The 22,072-nt window shown below is 45.1% G+C and overlaps 1 protein-coding gene across 2 annotated transcripts; it reads right to left on the bottom strand.

Moving 5' to 3' along the window:
- Window positions 1-2,926: 2,926 nt before the first annotated feature.
- On the bottom strand, window positions 2,927-21,546 carry pdgfab (platelet-derived growth factor alpha polypeptide b). Of its 2 annotated transcripts, XR_798367.1 has the most exons (7): window positions 20,891-21,546; window positions 19,568-19,664; window positions 15,160-15,294; window positions 13,743-13,933; window positions 5,385-5,511; window positions 4,593-4,717; window positions 2,927-3,989 (listed from the first exon to the last, which is right to left on the bottom strand). XR_798367.1 is itself a non-coding variant. In XM_010771405.1 (6 exons), the coding sequence occupies exons 1-6, from the start codon at window positions 20,951-20,953 to the stop codon at window positions 3,976-3,978; spliced, it is 627 nt and encodes a 208-aa protein (XP_010769707.1). In that variant the 5' UTR covers window positions 20,954-21,543; the 3' UTR covers window positions 2,927-3,975. The 2 variants fall into 2 exon arrangements, 1 of the variants encoding a protein (XP_010769707.1); XM_010771405.1 differs by lacking the exon at window positions 4,593-4,717 and having other exon boundaries at window positions 20,891-21,543.
- Between the last annotated feature and the right edge of the window lie 526 nt (window positions 21,547-22,072).

Genomic DNA, 22,072 nt, shown 5'->3' with positions numbered 1-22,072 from the left:
TTTGTGCAATAGGGGCCCCGGCGAGGGCATGAGCGTGTCCGTGTGAGTTTGTGGGGGGCAGAGCGAGGATGAGGAGTGTAGTGGGGGCAGGATATGAAGACGTGAGAGAGAGGTGGACAAAGACGTGCATTCATAGCTGTGGCCCCGTACAAACTTGGCTGTCGCCATCTTCAAAGGCGTCCTCTGCCTTTCCTCAAAACCCAGAGGCCACAGGTTGGGGCAGAGAGGAGAAACATAACAGGGCGACAGAGAGGGGAAGAGGGAAGGGGAGGATGGGAGAGGGAAGAGAGGGGTGTAAGTAAAATAGCAAAGGTTACGAGATCTGTAATCTGGGAAGGAAGTAGTCGAGTTAGATTCTGAGGGTATTTTAAACAAACATCCATCAACATCCGTTTTATATCAAATAAGATAGGTGAAATAACATAAGGACAACATTGGCCAAATACATTCAATTAGAAAAGCAGCATTTATTTACAGTAAACATGGAAATGGGAAGAGATAATTAAAGCTTTTAAAATGCATCCGCCACTTGGCAACACCACCCCCCTACAACCCCTGAACCCTGAACTCTGACCCTGGGCATTGTGGGTAGTCAAATCACAGTTTGCCCTCCGCAAGAGCCCAAAATTCCAGTGGTCCATGTTTCACACTGGGAGACCTCCTTTGTATTGTTCATCTGAACACACACACACACACACACACACACACACACACACACACACACACACACACACACACACACACACACACACACACACACACACACACACACACACACACACACACACACACACACACACACACACACACACACAGCCTATTCAGCAGCCCTCTTCACACCTTGTCTGCCCCTCATCCCCCTCTGGCATTGTTTATGAAAGCATGTCCACTTAGTGCTGCCCTGTCTGGCCCTTCTTGCTGTGGTGCCGATTACCCACATCCTGAGTCCACTTCATCCCCTCTTTTCTTCTTTCCCCCCCACTCTCTTTCCCTTGCACTCTCACTCCTCGGGGTATTCTCTCCCCTCTCTCCTGTGCTCCACCCTCTTTCCCCACCGTGACATATTGCTCTCTTTTAACCAATACACTGCGCACGCTATACTGACTCTTCAATCCCCCCCCCCCCTTCATGCTTGTGAATGAAGTTGTGAATGTCAGATAAAAAACAATAAAATCAATCAGGCCTCGGCTCTTCCTTTTATCTTTACTTTATTCATTTGATCCCGTTCCACTGGCTTGCAGAGCTGCTGTCTCTCTGATCCTTTCTCTCTTTCATGTTTTGCCTGTCTTCAGAGGAGGGAGACTTTCATGTCCCTTAGCCCTGAGATTAGGGTGAGCTGCTCAGGGAAAAGTAATAAAGCCCCCAGCACCTACCGTCTGCTGCGAGTAGATCGTGGAGTAAAGCCCAGCTCCTGCTCAGTCTTCAAGCCGTGAAAAGCTCACATTTCCTGTATAAACCACCTTCACATCCAGCTTCTGTCGAGCCTCTTGCAGCACCAACACATGTGGATTACACTCTTTTTGACTCACATAATCTATATACGTTTTACATTCCTGAATAGTATCCGTTATTTCGATAAAACCTTTATAAAGTTTGTCAGAAATAAAGACACAGATACTGTATGGATTTGTTTATGCAGGGGGGTCGCTTAGTTGTTCGCTTTTCTTATAGGCTACTGTTCAGTTTAAGATTATGCCCATACTTAATTCTTATTTCAAAACCCAATGTTGTGCTCTCAGTGTGTTTCGTGCTGCATGATATATTGTTCTATACACCATCCTTAGATACAACACATACAAATTATGGGACTCAACATTCAGTGAACAATTCCTTAGCCAGAAATATATTTATTGTTGAAAACATAAATATATAAATTATGATTATTGAAGTCTTTATTCAAGGAAAGTCCTAAAAAAAAAGTAATGAACGCTTAGAGATAGGGGAATGGTATTGTCTTTAATCAAATAACTTTAAGCGTGGTCCCTTAACTGAGAACACTATCTTACAGTAATGTAAATGTGATGAAACATCAGCCTTATAAATATAGCACCAATAAACTGATAGCTAGTTAAGCTGTGTGTGTGTGTGTGTGTGTGTGTGTGTGTGTGTGTGTGTGTGTGTGTGTGTGTGTGTGTGTGTGTGTGTGTGAGAGAGAAATCTGCCATCTTTTCTTTTAAACGTTATCTTTTGACTTGCACTAATCACTCTCTCGCCTTTCATTTCCTCATTTGAACACTGTCCGACAGTTGTTTTTGTTGTACTGTGTTGGCCTGGTTACACATTTGTCACCGTTACAGGGAACTGTTAGGGAAGTTATTGTTTGCTCCATAGGGGCACGGGTTCGGGTCAGCACTGTACTGTTTTCAGGCTGCTTCAGAGCACTCATCATCATCTGTCCCCATGGTATGTGGCGGTATAAGGTGTGAGTACCTTCACAGGGTGTAACGATCTGAGATTTGTTCTCCTGTCAACAGAGGAGTAAGGCCTAACCAAACAAGGAACCCATTCATGCGCTTGTCGATTTGCTTTGCTTGCTCATTCCCTCTTTAAGGTGGACTTTGCTCATTGCGTGAAAAACATGTGTGGTTGCTAAGCAGAGCGGGCAGGAATCTTTCTTATCAGTGTTCAGAGTGTAATGGGTTCGATTAAGGCTTGTGTAAGAGAAAAAATATATCTATCCTAACTCATTATTGGTTAGGATATGATTCAGGTGCACAATAATTGCTCCAGTTAAATGTGCTGTATGAAAGCTTTTGTGAAATGCCACTTGTAACATATTTGCCATGTTTGTGTCTTCACGCCTCTGATGCAAAAAACACTGGCAGACCCACTTCTATCTTACCCCCCTGCCCACATTTTTGCATCTCTTCCAACGGATTAAATACAGGCATTCAACCACAACAAAAGAAATAAGCATAATTCCTGCTCGGATATAAGTAAGCTTAATGTATTTCATAACAAAAATAAAGCATCTTCCTGTACTGACTCTCACATCTCCTCCTTTCATACATAAATCCAAACCATTTACAAGACTTGACATCATTCAGATATACTGTAATATAATAAGAAACATGGATGACAACAATGACATTGACTAAAAAAAACAAATGACGTTGAGATTGTGAAACTGATGGTTACAAAAACCTGAATTCTTGCATGTCTTCAAAATCATTTAAACATATTTTTTGTTATTTATTTTGTACTGGAAGAGATAGAAGGCAAACGGCCACACATATAAATAGTTTGTAAGTAGCGGCGCATCGTCCTTTTCAAATTTAACTGTACATAGCAGAGTGGGCAAAGTCACAGATCTCAAGGGTCTCGGAGAAGATCTCCTCTTAAATCAGAGCAAACATCCAAATACTAAAAAATGTTTGAGTCTTTTGAAAAAGCAAACACCTCCATGTGTCTCTCTATTTCTCTCTTTCCAATGTTTTTGTTCCTATATCTCTCTTTTTTTCTTACGATGTATGAAAAAAGTCATTTAAACAGGGCAGGGCACTTAAATGTTGCCCAGCTGGAGGTCATCCACCGCTGTTTTGGAGTCTGTGCACCAGATTCCCACCAAGGCTTGATCCAACAGTTTCATAGCCATTTCTGTTGTGTGTCTTCTTCAAAGAAAATCTCAAATGTTCAACACAAATCCCTTTCATCATCTCCCTTCGGCCTCTTCCTGCCTTGCCCGGGCTACAGCATCTTTCTCTCTTAATCAGCGGCAGGGTTCAGTTGTCGGTTAGGTGGCGTACCACAGAGGAAGTCATCATCACTGTTGGTTACTGTTTTTAACAAAGCACCTTTGGTATGGTTTATTTGTGTCTGTTGTCTTTTTTTCAGTCTGTTGTCTTAGCAGAAAAAAAATAGTTTTTTTAAAACAAAGGTTGCATGGCAATGGGGAAAAGGACAGAGCAGGTGTCCTGTTGGTGGCATCCACTATTTAGGTCCCTCCCACGCTGAAGTCCCTTGTTCTGATTGGTCTCACCTCACGTCCACTGTGAGAGAGAGAAAGCTGACGTTAGTACCCCAATTTTACACATAACAACACAAGGGTTTCATCCGGACAAGACATCCAATTTAAATACGTGTTGTGCCATAATTGTGTTCATGCATTTTGAATAACTTGACACAACAGACACAAAACCCACAATATTATGAATCATGATCCTCCACATTTCTGGTCCGTGATCAGACCAGACGTCATTATGTCAAGTAAAAATATGTGCATATGTGTCATCATGTTTAAAAGACAGAGAGATGGGCAAGAAGACTTTTATGATAACAAAATAAAGCAAAAGTGATCTTTAAGCAGTGAAACAGACAATGACATACAGTGGGTGTTACTGTATAACAAAACCAAAACAGTGCACACAACCATAGCAAGCACAACACTGTGACAAAAACCATATGTTTGCGGTGGGCATGCTTAGCAGGCAACACAAAATCAGCATGCAGCATTTGGCCCTTTAGCCCTCCCTCTTCTCACACTGATTGGCTGTGATGTGATTGGTGAAGGTGATTGGCAGGCCCCCTTATGCCCTAATTGGGCCATTGCAGTGCCTAAAAGGTGACAGGACTCTGTGGTGCTAAAGTCCTACCTGTTCACTTCACAGCTCTCCAGTGGACTTTGGGTATTGAGTGCAACTTTATTATGTCGCCAATAAATCCTTGCTGGGCCTTAGCTTTTTAGGTTTCCTTTTTTTACCTTTAGCCCTACGGTGGCCTGAAAACACAAAGTCAGGGAAGGGTGGATAGGAAGGAGGGTTAAGAGCAAGAAGCAGGGTTTATGATACAGAGAGAGGCACAACAGCCCTGGGACAGAAGCAGAGAGTGCAAAGATATGACACACTATAAATACTTCAGATGCCTTATCAGCACACATCAGCGCTTATCTGCTCCCAGGGAGAGAAAGGCTTCAGATCAAGGCACTGTCGGATTTACCTGCTGTCATGCCAAGCAGCCTTTGGACACACTCCCTTAACAAACACACACACACACACACACACACACACACACACACACACACACACACACACACACACACACACACACACACACACACACACACACACACACACACACACACAACCTTGTCTAACAAGGCACAAACGCACTAGCTTTACAGTTTTGCAATAGCAGGCCAGTTCACAGGTGTGTCTGCCTGTTTGGAAGCTATCATAGAAAAAGGTCATCCAGTGCAAAGCCAAAGAGCCAGACAGAGAGAGAAAGACCGTCAGACAGACAAGAGGAAGGCAGGTAAGCAGGATGATGCATGATGATATAGGGGTGACGGGGGTTCTCAGGCACCAAACTCAGCCTCAGTTTTTTTCTGGAGACTATTTGTAATTACGTAACAAGGAGATATTCATAACTTTAAGGGTCATATTTACCTGTTTCTGCATCTGAGTGCTCCACAACGTGATGTTGCGACGTGCACACACATTCCAGATGGTCTTCTAACCGCACAAAGACCTCTTTCAGCTTGGGTTTCCTCCTCACGTACTCCACCTTTGCTACCTGAAGGGAGGAAGAGAGATACGGTTAGCTACAGAGCCATCTCCAGCGCCATCATTACTCTTCGCTGTGTGTCCTCAATGAATGCACACACTCTTTGCCCATTCGCTAACATCGGGAGGCGTAGCACTGTGACTGATGAGTCTTTCATTAACCGATTCATAAAAAAACACCAGCCATCGCTTCGCCTTGTCGTGTTTGAAGTGTGACGGCAGCATTCCTCAGGGGCTGATGCATTGGGTTCCGCTCGCTGTGCTGTATGTGCTGTTGATCAGGTGTGTAAATACTGAATGGAGAGTATGACCCTGTCCAAGCAAGTTCAAACAATGGGAGAGGAGAGATGGAGGATAGGGGGGAGCGGTATACGCCTTAAGGCCCAGGGAAGGTTTACCCTGGCAGGAGAAGAGAGGCTGGGAGATCCCCCCCTGCTCCAGGCCTGGAGCATCCACATCCAGACAGACACACACCTAAACGCCCTCGCCTTGTTCCGACATGTAGGCTGCTTATAAACCACGTTAATGCATCTCATGGGCTAGGGAAAGTGTTGCTCAACATGTGCATGCAAGAAATACAGCTTACATAGTTTAATCTAAGCAGTAGAACCCCATAAAGCAGCCCTTTGAATCTAACAAACACTAAAGCAATGCAGGAATTCCTATCCTTCAGTCCAGCTAACACCCTCTCAGTTTAACACAACAGGGCTGACCTCCACTTCCCACCAAATATCTAGAAATGAAAAGGACCAATCCTCGGAGGGGGTTTGAATAGGCTATGTTGATTAAAGCTTAGATGAAAGCTGAATAGGGAAGGTTGCGTGGAGGTTATGATGATCTTGTTGTGTAACTCAGGGGAGGTGGCTACATGCTTTTCCCTCTCTGATGTGAGTGCCAAGGGCAGGTAACCTTCTCATCCACCACTGAGGGCCTGGGGGCCACATGGAAACAATATCCCCTGCTTCACCCATCTTCCTGGTCGCTGCACGAGAGAGGATATTGGCCGACAATCTCCCAGCGCTCTCTGGTGTTATGAACAACACGATTTTGCAGACAGCATGAGGCTCACACATGAACAGACGAAGGCCAAAACTGATGAGAGGCTTTCTTCCTCTATCCTGTGATGGCACACCGCCAAGGCTGGCTCTCGGTGGTGAATTAGTCATGCAGACAAACGAACATACCAATCTCTGTCTGATAAAACAAAGTATATTGTTCACATTCGCACAGCTTGAGCTGCCTCATGTCAGCACTGTAACTAAGGCTTGAGGGTCATCTGGGGAGTCTAAAACTGAAATCAGGGACCGGGGGGGGGGGGGTTCACCAGCCGCTCCATTGCAACAGTTTCTTTCCATGGGCAGAAGAGAAAGAGAAAGAAGAGAGGGAATATAAAAGAGGGTAAGCAAGCAGAGAAGGTATGCAGCGAGCAAACAGAGGACAATGGTGTCTGGGTTGCTGTTATCGGGCCCTGACAGAGAGAGAAAGAGAGAGAGGGAGGGAGAGCATGCAGGAACTCTGCGCAGGAAGGTGGACCATCACTCTCATTAGGAAAAAAGTGTGCATCTGTGTGTGTGTGTGTGTGTGTGTGCGTGCGTGCGTGCGTGCGTGCGTGCGTGCGTGCGTGCGTGCGTGCGTGTTTGTGCAAACAGAGGGTGCTATTTAAGGAAGGGGGAGGACTGACCATGATCATGACCAGCATTAGATGACATTCAAGTGTTACCTATTAACATTTAGTTTCTGGCCTACTAACTGAGGAACTTTATTACACTAAAGCTGACAGGACAGCTAGAAAAGTTATCAAATGTTTGATGTTATCTACCAAATGTGCAGACAGTATCACGGAATGACAATAATTCCCAAGAAAATCCCAGGAAACCACTTATCTAATATTGAGTCAAATGCTTTGACTCAGAGATGGAACATGCAGCTGTCTCTTGGGACGACTCTGCTGTCACTGGTTTCGGGAATCTGTGAGCTAGGGGAGGGGGGGGGTTCAGTAGCAGCCAGCGAGAAGCTAAAAGACTCAGCAATGTCTGACACTTACTACTGAGGCTGATCCTAATGACTAACACACACATGCATACCCAAACTCTTCTGGCCAAACAAACAGCTATTGACAGACGGATAAAGCGATGGGCCCCCTTGATGAGAGGCCCAGCGGTAGGCTTGTCTTCTTGCCCCTCACACAGCAGGGTTAGAAACACTCCCTGCAGGACACACACAAAAAACACACACACTCTCCTGTATAACTGTGCTCTAATACTGCACTGCCCACTTTGTCAACACTCTCTCTTTCTCTTTCTATCCTGTTTCCTGTGCTAGGAGAAAATGTTGACGCTACATGAAAGGTTGTCTTTCCACTTTACATCCATATTTAACTCTCCCTTCCTCCATTTAGAGACACTTTTCCGCCACACAGGCAGAACACTGGCTTCTTATCCTCTGCAGAGTCAATGACTTCAAAAATACATCAGAAAGAGACCCCATGCGACGACAAGGGGCCCCACATTCTCTTTGCATAAATCAAACCAAACTTAACTCCCTAGAAATCTGGGGCCCTGAGAAAGAGCCCCCCCCGAATGATATCCGATCCACAGGATTGGGGTGAGGCAGGGGGCTCTAGAAGGTGCACTCCCTTTGGTTTGTCCTCAGTGTCTACGCAGCGCTCCGCATGGAGCCGATTGTCCCGGTCGGACTAATTGGGAATTCCCTTAGCACCGAGTACTGATGAGAGCATGATGGAGGGGAAAGTTTTCCTCTGGCTTTCCAAGGAAAACACATCAGGGTTGGGGATGTGCACCGCAAGCCTTCATGAACTGGAACAGGCAACAATAAATAGGAATGTATGTGTGTTAATGGAGAATGGAGGGGTGAAATGAGGCAGAGTGGGGTGGCATTTCATTTATCAGGAGCAAGGAGCCCCAAGAGACTGTGCCCTGCAAACAAAGAGCTCTTGTTGAGATGTTACAACTCTGAGCAAGTTTGAGGAACGTAAAGAAACGTTCTGTATGTCTGTCTGAAATCAAGAACAGTCAAAATGACACTTGGACGAAGGCAGGATGATCGGCAGAGGGAGAAGGGCAAACCCCAGACTGAACATCAGACAGCGGAGAAAACCTGCTGCTGCCCTCTGATTCAACCCCCCACCCCCACAATACAAACACACTGCCGTGGACGGGGTTATCACAGGCCGTGTGTGGAGAAGAGAGGAAGCAAGGAGGGCATTTATCACATCAGGCACTGGCCTGCAATGCCATAAAGACATTTCATGGAACCACTCTCCCCCCACCTCTCTGGATGTGAGCGTCTATCTTGCTCTGACCACATCGTGTGTTGTGCTTCCCTTCCCCTCAGAGACCAAAATAACCATCATTAAATATCAAATATCAAAGAGCTCAAAGGTGTATAATCTTACCAATTACTTTTCAGGATGAGTTTATAGAACAATATGAGAAAGACGTTACAAATTAGAGAGTGGGAGATGGCTCTGTGGAGGAGGGAGTGAACAACTATTTCACATAACAGACAATCAGACTCCGAGACTGAGCGGAGAAGAGAGGTGGAGAGGGAGGATGAAGTCAGAGGGGAAGAGCGAAAGGGAGGACAGGAGAGGAGGAGTGAAAGAAAATACAGAAATGAACTAAAATATGATTAAAATAAGGCTGCTACTTTTCCTGCTAAAGCTGATACATTCCAGCCGCTGTGGCAGAAACCAAACTCTCCAAATTCCGGCGTATTCAGGACGCTCCCATGGTCTCTGACCCGCCCGGCAACCCCCGCCGTGCACACCACACACACATTTATACACACACATACAAACTCACTCACCTCATGCTTCATCTAGTAGAAGAGCTGAGTGAATCAAAGGGGAAAATAATTCACAGCTGCAAAGGACTTCAAACAGGGGGCCCCCTTCATTCCCATATAACCCCCACTCACGTAATATCCACAGGACCCCTCAGATGATCATAAATCATGCTCACTGTATCACCGTCACACTGTCTTTTATTTATGAAACACCCCGTAAGTCAGGGTCCCACATAACCGCAGGGCTACAGCTACTGCTTCCCCCAACACCCGGACCTGACCCACTGTCGCTGAGGTAGCTGTCAGTGTGTGTGTGTGTGTGTGTGTGTGTGTGTGTGTGTGTGTGTGTGTGTGTGTGTGTGTGTGTGTGTGTGTGTGTGTGTGTGTGTGTGTGTGTGTGTGTGTGATGGGGTCGGGGCCAGGGCCAGTGCAGGGAGATGTGTGAACCCCCACACTCAGCACTGTGGCTATATCCGCCTGGCCTCTGTCAGCCTCCACTTTGATCCAGCGGCCATCAACACTTCATTACTCTGTGGCCCGTCTTCCTCTTGCTGCCGCTTCACACAAATGGCCTTGTCCCCTCACTGCGGTGGGCCAGTTTATGTACCATAACATAGAGAACTCTCTCTAACACACACACACACACACACACACACACACACACACACACACACACACACACACACACACACACACACACACACAATCTCCTACTTTGGTTTACACAGATGTGCACTCATGACCTTCTCTGACCCCTGAAAATACTTGTACATTTGCTTCAATGGCCATCAAAACTTTCCAGTAGCTAAACCAAACCAAATGAAATTAACTGCACATTATTGTTGGCAAATGATGCCATACTGATTAGATTTAGGCTGCCACATAAAGCCAATTAAAAGGGTTGGTTCTCATGTCTGGCTTTTTTTACTGGTACATGTTAAATTAGAACATCTAAATGCCATTTACAACAAAAACACTTTAATAGTGCTTTATCAACTTCTCTTCTCCCTCTCTTTTCATTTTCCATATTGTCAAGAACTCTCCTGATATCCTTGTAACTAAAATATGACCTCCTGTACATTTTGTGCAAGAAAACCTTAGGATGTCCTAGAAAACGTAATCTCAAATATAAAATGGGATAGTTTCTGTGTCTGCTCATGAGGGTTTGTGAATGAATATAATGAACAGAGAGACCACATGTACTGCAGAAGCTTTAAGAGTTAATGAGTGAGAGGATGAGTGACAGCTCCATTCTTTGCCTGTGTCATGGGCTGTTTAATCAGCCCCATAGCAAGAACAAACAGAGAGGCATTAAGATTCACACACAGACACTCACACACATTCATACGCACAAGGAATAGTGTGCAAAAGAATGCGCAGACACGTCAAATGTTGCTGCCTCACTCTCATGTTATCACAGAAACACCTTGTATACTAGTCTCTTAAGTCCTGACTTTCCAAAACCACATGTTGTTTTAGGAGTTTGTTCGTTTAGCAAGACTCTGGGCAAAAAGTGCCTGAAAAAACCTTTAGAAATACTAGACACAGCTGTAGCTGTCAGCAGACAGACAGGAAGATGTGAGGAGGAAGAACAAGGAATACAAGAGAAGGGATTGATAAAAAGACAAGAGAGAGTATGAGAGAAGGGAGATGAAAGTTTAACAACCAACAGAGAAAAAGGGAGTTCAGAGAGGTTGTCTTATGCCAGCAAAACACCGATAATATGCCAATTTTGAAGTTTATTTTCATAGATTCTAGATTTGACTAAGAAGACTAAGTTATAGAAACACTGGCAAAATGGCCAAAATGTTCTGCAAGCTTTCAAAGACAAAACACCAAAATAAAAAGAGAAATGAGAAGAAATGTTGAGGAATTACTTCGATGGAAGAAAAAAGGGGAGCGCCAAGATGCTGCGCTTTGGGGAGTAAAAGTGCAAAAGGAGGTGGGATAAGGTTGAAGGAGGAGTTAAAGGAATGCTGGGATGATAGAGTCTGAACTCACAAAAACTCATTAAGAATTCTGGCTGCCTCTCCCCTCTGTTTCCCCAACGTTCTGTCTCTCCTTCCATCGTTAACTCTCCACTTAATCTTGATGAATACCAAACCTGCTATAAATGGCTTTTATCACGACACCATTCTCAGTTACTGTGACCTTCCCATGGTAAGACATGTGGAATAAACAAAAGCAACAATGTAAATGCCACCCACACATGCAAATCAAGATTTATATACAGACCTATGACAGTGTTGGACCAAAATAGGTTTAATAGAAATGCAAAAGAATGAAAAGAGAGGGATATGGAGACCAAGAGTGTCTTTAAGATCTGCCCCTTCTCCTCCCTCAGGCTAGTCCTATTTAAAGTAGGCTTTTTTTTATTACCCAGCCACTGAACAGGACAGGCTTGTACAGTACAGGGCCTGCACAGACCCGTTCTCTTCTTTTGGGTCCATAAAAAAAGAAAGAGTGAGAGAAACAGAAGAGGGGGAATAAATAAATAAAGGTGAATTTGGACAAATGCATAGTGGCATGAGATGGAAAGAAACACACAGTGAATGTGTTCTTTTCCCATCCTTGGCTAGCAGAAGGAAAACAAGTCAGGCCGAGGGTACACGGGCAACATTTTTAGCTTTCTAATAAATGGAGGGAGAAGCCCAAACTGAACCCCTATTCAGACCAATGAGAGGACAGACAGGAAAAAAACTTGGCCTCAGACAATGTTTCTCTCACACAATGTGGTGAATGTCTCCTGACCGGGGAGAGCCCTGACCAATGACCTTTCCAGGGACGTCTCTCGGCCCCCACCCTTTGCCCGCGGCTGGAACCACATGGAAATCGCCCCTCATGAATCTCTGCCCAACACGCCTGAAGGACCCTCTCAAGTCTGTGAGCTCATTTTGTCCTCAGTGTCATGAGGGGGACACGGACAAAGTCGCATGGAACACAACATTCCATCAATAGCTGAAAGTGGCCTTATAGTGTCTTGTTCGGCGTCATCACTGTCTCTCCATCCATCCGAGTCACTGTAATAGCAGACAGAGCTCCTATTGACTGTCTGGCAGATGGAGAAAAAGACACGCTTGCATGCAGACAGACAGACACACAAGGTTGTGCTGTATAACAGAGCTCTTGCACTGTGAGTCAGCATCTCTGACCATAAACCCTGTGCCCTGGATGCAGTGCCTGTGCCCTACAATAGCCTTCTTACTGTTTCTCTAAAACTAAAAGATTGAAAGAAAATAGATTCCTCCCATATTGAAATCTCCGTGACTTGTGTCAGTGTGCTGATAGGAAGAAGGCGGGCAGGGTTGGTATTTGTTTTATTACTCTGCCTGTATATATTGAGGCGGCATCTTCAAGACATGATGTCCCAGTGCCCATGGATCACGATGATTAAAGAGACAAAATGTCCAGAGATAGACTCAAAGAGAAACACAAACACAACCAGAGTGTTCCAGGCTATCCTGTTTATCCACCGGTTGTCTCTTACTCTTACAAAACAGAGCACATAACTCCCATACCTCCAAACAGAGCTGCGCACTGGCTAACAGTCTGTAGTGTAAATACTGCAGCTCCAGCCACGGTGTCTCTTCTGATCCTGAACAGAAGGACATGTTTTCGAGCTAGCGATGCCAAAGAGCCTCTGAGAACAGTGCTACCCCCTTCAATCCCTCTCTCCTTCTCTTTGTCACCTTGTCTCCTCCAGGCTCTCTGCTTACAGAAAAGACAGAGGGCCGAATAAAACGGTGGGCAGAGGAATGCTTGAGAAATAGACGATGACACTCAGGTATTCTCAAGGAATAGGAAGTCTCTCTCATATCTGGAAGGAGCATCCCTATCTGGTCAACCCTTCCAACAGATGTCCTCGCTGAAGGTGCTAACAACCCTCCCTTCCTGTCCCCTATCTTTTCTTCTCCTTCTCCCTCCTGGCATAGCCGCTTTGGCTTCTCGCCAAACATGGGATAGAGTGATGAGGAGAGAGGGTGGTGATCGGCTGTAATGGAAGGAGAGAAGGGAGGGGGCAGCGGAGGTAAGGGGGACACCATTTGGGTATTCGCCAAGGAGGCTCAGAGGAGAGGGGTAGATTGAACTAAAGGGAGTCAGTGGAGGAAAAGAGCGTGACAGAAGGCAGGTTAACCCAACCTTACCTCTCAAATGGTTTACTTACCTGGTGAGAGGGAAAGCAACGGAGTAAAAGATTTGTGAAATAAATGAGGTGACTGTGATACTGTGTGTGTTTAACTTTGCAATGCAGTATGTGGAGAGAATGTAAGGATATAGGCACGACAAGCTTGCATGAACTCGCCTGTTGGACTGTGTGTGTGTGTGTGTGTGTGTGTGTGTGTGTGTGTGTGTGTGTGTGTGTGTGTGTGTGTGTGTGTGTGTGTGTGTGTGTGTGTGTGTGTGTGTGTGTGTGTGTTTGTGTGTGTGTCTTACCTTAACGGTGCGGTGGTGCTTACGGGAAGGGTGACAGCGCATGTTGCTTGTGTTGCAGCAGCCTGTGCAGCGCTTCACCTCCACACAGGGCGGCCATATCAGGAAGTTGGCAGACGTGGAATCCACCTGACTCCTGGGGATCTCGTAGATCACCGTCCGCGTCTTACACACCGCCGGGACCGCCTCCTCTGCTGGAAGCAAAACAGGCAGGAGGAGGAGTTAGTGCGTGGTCTGCATGACTGTTCGGTGACACATTTTTCCGAACGCATGCTCGTGCTGATGTATCGTTTTAATCTCTCTTTTTCACTCCCAGCTGCTTTATGCATTCCTTCACTGATCATTATGTGATGACTCACTTGATGTGGGAGCTGTTTGTCTTACTTCAGATCACACCCAACCTCGTTCAAGGCTGTTAAGAAGACAAGCTATCCAAAAGCTGATCTCATATCAACTAAGGAGCTTTGGGATCAAGTCTGTGAGACGGAAAGAAACTGCTCCTTTGTTCAGATCCCTCACTGGGGTTAATGCAGCGTGACTAGGCCAGAAAACCTTTATGTCCGCCACTGGGAAATCTATGAATGACCTTTGACCCTGTTGGTCGTTGTGAAAAGAGGAAGGCAGTAAACATTCATTTCAGATGTAATGCTCTGACAGGCACTCAAACCTAAAGATGTGACAGAGAGCGTACAGTAAGATACCATTATATCGTAAAGATGTTATGTGCATGCACAGAACGTGAGGGATTTTGTGGACAGCTGCCAAAACGGTATACGGTGTCATACACTTATGATATGGTGTGCACACATGAAATACGAGCAGCCACGTTACCCTGTGTTGCTTTAAATGCTGAACTGCTGGGAGGGATGTGAAACGCACGCAGCCAGTCCTAACACACACACTGCAAACGACATGGTTCTCTCCACGCCTCGATCACATATCGTACCGCGTGGCGTTTTATGAAGAAATCTGACTGAGAGCTGAGGCGAGCTGCAACTTGAGCCCTGAATGCCTGGAATTTCCACGCTCAAGGATATATTTCTCTCCTGACGCGTGTGTCTTAGATCTGCAACCCTGTGGCCAATTAAAAGGCTTCGTGTCAGACGTCCTCTTCAACCTCACACATCAGGCTGGTTTCTCATGATTTCTTTATTGCCATAACTACTGGGTAGACATCTTCATTAGGGTTTCTTTTATCCACAAAAAGGCCATATAAAAGCCACTAACCATTAGCTTTGTTTGATCTAAGTGTAAAGTGATCGGTTTCATCTCCTGGGAACTCAAACGTCAGTTGGGAGATAGAGGTTATTTTTAGGCAGTATGACACTGCAATAAGTTGTGATGTGTACAGTTCCAAATGTAATCATGATGCAAACTCTAAAGTGGCACAGTTAAGCATATAGTATTCATTCAGACTTACCAATGCTCCTCTTGCGTCGGCTGTGAAGCTGGGAGCTCTTCAGGTCATTGTAGTAACCATGTTGACGGGAGTAGTTCTTGTGGGGGTTGTGGTGCTTGTGGTGCTTGGGCTCCTCGATAACATTGTTTCCCGCACCTCATCAAAACAGAAGGCAGCCACGTTAATGATGACACACAAGAAGGAAGCAAACACAACACCATGAGCCTGTTGATCACCCCTGCAGCTTTAACAGTGTTATGTGGTGGGTGGCTTGCTAGGCCTCACCGGACAGGCTGGATGTAATCCAGTATTGATGTTTTATATACCCCATACACAGCTTAAAATGTGATGGTTAGTCACACGACCATAATGAGACGGTAACTTCCTGCTGGCTGCTTGTTTTATGTAACACATGCTTTGATTCCTTGAAAGGATAGGTTTCCTTTCAATGTGCTTGCTGGCTAACATTGCGGTTCATGATGATGTCAAAAATGGAGGTAAACAGTACAGAGTATGCACGGTACGGTTAGGAGACACATATTACACAGACCTGGATGTAATTGCAAGCTTTGTGTGTCAGCCTCACTGACTCATTTAGCTGAACTTTCCCAGCTGGAATAAAGTATGTAGACGCAGGTGAGTCAGCATGCTCCCTCGAAAACAACCAGCTTTCACAGACACACGGTGGACTAAAGTGGCCATTTGACAGGTGGTACTCAGCTGCCATTATCCCTGCACCTAATTAGTGGTTTTGTGTCTCTCATTTACCTAAAAATGTTTGCTTTTTCAATCTTTCAGCAGCTTGGAAAAGTACATGTTTTTTTATGCTACAGTGGTAGCTCCTTAAGGCTCCCTAACTCCAGTCTAATATAGCCAGCTCAGCTTATTCACAGTCATGGTCATCTGATAAAGCTTGCTTGTTTTGGTCCCCACCCAGAATATGAGGTGAATTACAGAAGAGTGCCAGAGGAGCTATAAAGCGATAAAGCATGTTCGCAGCACACTGCCCTTTCCCTAAGAGCAGACTGTTTGCTAAGTGGGTTGGTCTGCTTGTCTGTAGGTACAGCATACCAACCCACCTGGCTGACACAATCATACACCTGTACAATTAACATAAAGACACACTCACAACTCCTCTGATTATCCTTCAAAACCCAATGTACACCAGCACAACAAAGCTTAGCCACAGGCAAACACTTTCCCTCATCCAGCTCCTTTGTGCTCTGACCAGTCATCTGAAGGGATTTTCTCTACCTATACATGATCCACCTCTGGGACTGGTTGTTTATTTGCTTTAGGTTGCCTTCTTGTTCCAGGTCTGACCCTCAGTGAGAGTGGATGGAATTGTCCTTCTACCCTGTGGTGCCGTCAGTCAGACAGCCAGCGACCCAGGACCAAAGGTCCACAGAAAGGAAGTGTTGACTCCATCTGAGGCCTTGTGTTAAAGGGCAGAGCTATCAGTCAGTCAGGCCAGTAGACACATACCCTTACTGTATGAATGTGCAAACACGCCCACACTGTCTGCACAGTCACATAGACTCATTGTTACAGCTGGATGATTTTCCTACCTGACGACCTTTTAACACTACGGGTCACAGACAAAACTCCCACTGTCCCTCTCTCCACCACACCTATCCCTCTTTTCATCTCCCCCTGTCAGAAGAGGATGGGAGTGAGGGAGGGTGTCACACCAGTGACCACCCAGAGATAGGTTGTGTCAGAGCGGACAGGAGAAAGGGAGGGAGGGTATAAAGAAGTCCTTTATAGACTGCAGAGTCCTTTCTCAGCACAATAAAAGAAGCATTCTTTGAGTGTGTTCTTAACGTTCAAAGGAGGAACATGGGGGAAAAGACAATCAGAGTGATTAGGCAAGAAAAGACAAATAATGAGAGGTATCAATAGAAAGTCTGAGGGGATTGCTCCTCTGTTGGTTCCAGGTGACTTAGCAGTTATAACTTTTCAAACTGAGACTAGAAAGAGAGGACAGTCTCTTGCCATGAATCAGGCTTTTATGACTTTAAATGACTCTATCCATTTACTGAGGACTTCGGCTCCCTTGCTTCGCTCCTCTTCCTCTCTTTCTCTCTTCCTTCTTTCTTTCATTCTCGACTTGTACAATAAGCCAACATGTTGTTTACGTCTTGTGATAAGTGCCTCCATAGTTCTCTTACTCTGTCTCCCCTCCTTGTTTCTGAATTGTCAACAGTTACATGCTGCCAACTGTAATGGAGGTAAACACCTTGTGCCAGCTTGCCACAAAAAACAAAGGAGGATGCACAACAACGTGCGGGCTTTCTGAGTGAAGTATAGCAGGAACACTACCTCCAGAATCCCCCCCCCCCCTCCCTCCAATCTCTGCCCCCTGCCAAGAGTCAGGTTCCCTTTCTGTCAAAGTCCTTCACTGAGAGAGATAAGGGCAGGCAGGCAGGCCGGGGGGCCACTGAAGGAGTTAGACTGGGATAGAGAGGAGAAAAAGTGAGGAGTGGAGCACCTCAGGGGCCAGACAGCCATCTGCAGACTTCAGTGGGGTCATCTCATCTGTCAGTCAAGCTGCAAACACCATCCTCGCCGGACGTGTGTATATAGACATGACTGAGCAAAGCAGCACTAAATGAAACACACAGCCGCGAGATAAGCCCTGCAGGCCTAACAATGATCCCAACACGTATACTTCCTAACTGAATTATAAAGTCATCCTTCCAGGGACAGCAATATAAAATAATGAGAAAATAATATGATAGTAACTAAAACAAAAATAATTGAGGATTTCCTGTGTTAGTTCCTCCAGGTGCAAATGTTCAAAGGTTTAAACCAACACCTCATGTAAGCCTTTCCTTTCCGCTTCCCTAGTTGAAATGCTACCATGTACAGGTCAGCCTATACTGGTAGCTTTACTGTCCTGGCCATCTGCAACAAAAGCTCTGAAAATACCCCTTAGGCTGGCGTCAAAGGTCTTTTAATGGGCTGGCCTGGGCCGCCAAGCTGGCCGTCAGACAGATTTATGTCCTCGTAATAATAATCAGCCTACTACTGTTACCCTGCAAAACATTCCTCTGTTTGAAGAAAGACATGTTAATTCAATTATAAACACCTCTTCTCATGCTAGAGGCCCTGTGGAGATCTATTCTGGTCTCAGCATAAAGTGCTGTGAACCCTGTTGTGGAGTACAGGTTGGTTTGATTGTGAATTAAATACATTAAAACACACAAGCTATTACTTGTCCTAATTGAATCGTCCATCAAAAAAGCAACAGGGTGGTTAAACAGGAGAATACTTGAGTGAAAGACTGGTCCTTTGCTGGATTTAAGTGTTGAGGCTACTAATGAGCTATGACCAGTAACGTAGCTTACATCATTTGGGACGGTTAAAGCACATTTAGTAATTACCTATTTCCATCATCAAATCTTTAGGGAGAGCCCTGAATTTGATATATGGCCAGAGCCTGTGTAAATAGAGTCTCATGTGAACGCAAACAGCTTCTTCCAGCGCACCCTGTAACTTAATCTAAGACAGCCTGAGACAGACCGGACCCCCACCACAGATGAAGCAGCACCTCCAAGAACCTGAAGCTGGAGAAACCCGCCTGACCTGCAATCCGCTGTCTCTTTTTACAGGGCAACATATGTGGCAGTCTCGCTGCTTTAAAGCCAGTTTATTGCGGCAGCTGAAGAATATGCATAAAAAGTGCTTGCCAGTGAAAGTCCATCTTTGTCACATGTGTACAGTAGACGCACCTATTGCAGTTATTGCTTTGTCACGCACGCCAGGGCTGCACTTGGCACAGATCTCACCTGGGCAGTGCTTTGGAGTTAAAACTTTACTGATTACATTTTAATGAATGTACATAGCAGAAAGTCCAAAACAACAAGTATTCCTGTTTGTTTTTTTAATCCACTAAACCTCCAGGATTGGAAGTCTCTACTTGTTAATCAAATGTCACTCAAAGACTTGCTCCTACCTACTCTATTTCAGCTGTAAGGCATAAGTGGATTCATTAATGTTAGCAGCATATCGGTTGATTCTATGACTAATTATTACTCATTATTCACCTATCCAGCCAGCACATAAAAAAAGCCACAAAGGTTCAATACTTTCCAGTCATTATTATTTTAGATTTGACCTTTGTATACATTTATGTAATAGTCATTTGGCATTCATCTTATGTTGCCTGACAAGGGCAAATATATATGGAAATTCCCCATACCAGGGAGTATTAAAGTGTACTACAAAGAAGGCTATCTTTAAAAAGTTATTCAACAACAGATTATGATTCTACAGGCATAGCCTACCGCTTATTTGATCATGGTGCAGCTGTTTTTAGTACCGCCCTTTGGTGCGTGTTGTCACATCAACAATAGCATCTAAGGCATCAGGATTTAAAAAAAATAACGTGGTTCTTTTGATCAAAGTATCAAGAGGCAGAATTTACCTACGGATTCAATGTCCAGTAGCCGCTGGAGGTCGCTGATGCTGTGGATTTCACTGTGGGACAGTCTGTCTATCAGCTCCTGGGGAAACTCCACTTCCTATGGGACGGGGGACGGGGGGGCAGAAAAAATAAACAAGAGATGAAGGTTAGAGATGTGTCGGGTCGGTGGCAAAACTTTGTGGAATTGTTTGCCTGTATAAGTAAACGTGCTGAGTTTAAACAACTACCAGAAAGATCACTGTAGAACAACATTGCAACTATGTGCCAACTACAACGAGCAGATCTAACCCACTATCAAACAATCTCCTCACACATGGAGAGAAGGTGGCGCCTACCTTTGATTAATTATGCTATACTTTTGAAATGAGAAAAGCTGTATGGCTGGGGGATATATATCATCTATTTTTTAATTAGGATTTACTTTGGCACCCAGATCAGCCTAGTATAAGCTATATTTCCCTGTAATGTATCCATTCAAAACATGACATGCAGAGCAATGGTCATGTAAATTAAACGTGTTTAATAAATCTCCTGCCTTGATCATTAATTGGATGCTGTATTAAAAAGTGTACGCTAAAGGGATCGATCCCCAAGACGACATGACTTAGGCTATTGTTATACCAATGCTGTTCCATGTAGATAAGTGAAGCTACATTAATCCGCCTGATTTCTAAGCAATTGTGAATGTTAAACGGATCGGGTGGACGTCAACCCGTGTGAACAGTAGCTTGACACTTTTGCACTTGTTGCGGTCTTGCGAGCACCTCAAGTTTAGCAAAGCGCTCTGCCTTACAGGAACAGTGGCTATTTATATCGCCCGGAGCGGTTCCCATGAAGGCGCTTAGCCCAACCAAAACGTTTGCCCAGTTGGCTCAGGCTACAAACAGATTTGGCAGAAAAGACAAAAATAACTGCGATATGCTTCCAAGTGCAGGAGCGATTTGGTTCTCAAAAGCGCGTTTTCACTGACCCTCATGTTCTCTAGAAATAAATCAATATCTTACACTGTTCTTATAATAGCCTCTTAGTCTAAACTACCCTTTCATTATATTAGAAAAGACCGCTTGAAACGGTTACAGGTTCATTCAAATAAAGAAATGCTGCGTTCAGGCTCATAATCCTATCATTAATACACAGGATTTCGACCAAACCTATTGCTCAGGAGTTTCCTTCTCTTCACACCGAGTTGTGTGTGTAGCTGTTGTTAAAATGCACGCTCTGTGGGAACTTTAGACCCTACCGGGAATAAAACCTCGCACCACTGTATGTGACCAGGGATCAGAAATACCCGGCCCCGCACCTCTCTGACTCTGCTAACTTTACCTCAGAGCTGGCCAGCAGCAGGTACGTCGTCCACAGCAGGAAGTAACAAAGTGCGGGTCTCATCTCCCTGTAATTTAGATCTAACCACGAACAAGAAAAATGTGCTGTTCTGTAGGAGCCGCAGAATCGCTCCTGGCCCCACAGGATCCACAACCATCCCCTCGGGGGCAGAAATCAGGGTGTCAGCGGGCTCAGTCAGACTCCGTGCTGCACTTGCTTGAAGCTGTGAAAATCTGAAGAGGCTGGAAGTTGACTCTTGTTATTCACATTGGACTGCGTCCTCTTGAACAAGATCAGTGCGGCAGATCGACATAGCTCCTTAGGCGAAAGTGGGACAATCCCAAGAGACAAGTCTGAAGCGCATTGCACTTGTCCTTCACCATCTACAAAACAGGTTTAAAACTTAAGTCCGATTCACTGAAATATCAAAAAAGACGCGCAGCTGTTATAATTAAACCAACGACTGTTTCTAAAATAGCGTTTAATAGTCCTAGAAGAATATAATCCAAACGAGCAGATCCTCTTAGAAAACCACAAGGGAGAAAGTTGTCCGGGTAGTGCTGCTATTCAGAGCGTGTCTTGCAGCAGTCTGCACAGGTCCTTGAGTGTGTGGGACTCTGAAGTGAATGGAGACAGAGCGCCTCTGAGCCGCTGGATATAGAGAGCCAGCAGCTCCGTGCCCGTTGCGCCTCCCCTCGCGTTTCTGCGATCCTGCGTTATTCAGCGAGGGGAGCTGGTTGGCTGGGTGGATGACTTAAGACTCGAGAGCATGTCCCCATCCCCCCTCAGCCAGTGTGTGTGTGTGTGTGTGTGTGTGTGTGTGTGTGTGTGTGTGTGTGTGTGTGTGTGTGTGTGTCCTTTTGCAAGTTACATATATTGATTACCACTTTTTGGAGAGGATGCAAAAGTGGCCAATGATTATGGGCAAAATGAGACAAAAAAGTGAGGATGAGGATGTGTCACTGTTCTCATAGTTGTTGCTAACAATGAGCTCTGATTGAATAAAAAACGAGGGGCAGCTAATACATTTGTATTAGTGTAAATCATGGTTATTTTCAGGAAGTAATCACATTTGGAAACAATTATGATAATCTTTATCATGGAAGTGATGATGGGATGACTCATGATTAGATAGTAACTCAAGCTCTCTGTGTGCCTTAAGGCAGAATAACCCATTTATGT

Source organism: Notothenia coriiceps, unplaced genomic scaffold (genome assembly GCF_000735185.1).
Source record: "Notothenia coriiceps isolate Sejong01 unplaced genomic scaffold, NC01 NC01_scaffold00009970, whole genome shotgun sequence".
NCBI classification, from domain to species: domain Eukaryota; kingdom Metazoa; phylum Chordata; class Actinopteri; order Perciformes; family Nototheniidae; genus Notothenia; species Notothenia coriiceps.
The sequence above is the reverse complement of the archived record's forward strand: the minus strand, read 5'-3'. Positions and strand labels throughout refer to the sequence as shown.

What these genes read in the sequence shown, in the direction of transcription:
- pdgfab (XM_010771405.1), bottom strand. Translation starts at nt 20,953, where the DNA reads ATGAGACCCGCACTTTGTTACTTCCTGCTGTGGACGACGTACCTGCTG. An exon ending in ACTGGACATTGAATCCGTAG is followed by an intron (nt 15,295 to 19,567) that starts GTAAATTCTGCC and finishes TGTTTTGATGAG; the next exon opens with GTGCGGGAAACAATGTTATC. An exon ending in AGCACCACCGCACCGTTAAG is followed by an intron (nt 5,512 to 13,742) that starts GTAAGACACACA and finishes TCCTCCCTTCAG; the next exon opens with GTAGCAAAGGTGGAGTACGT.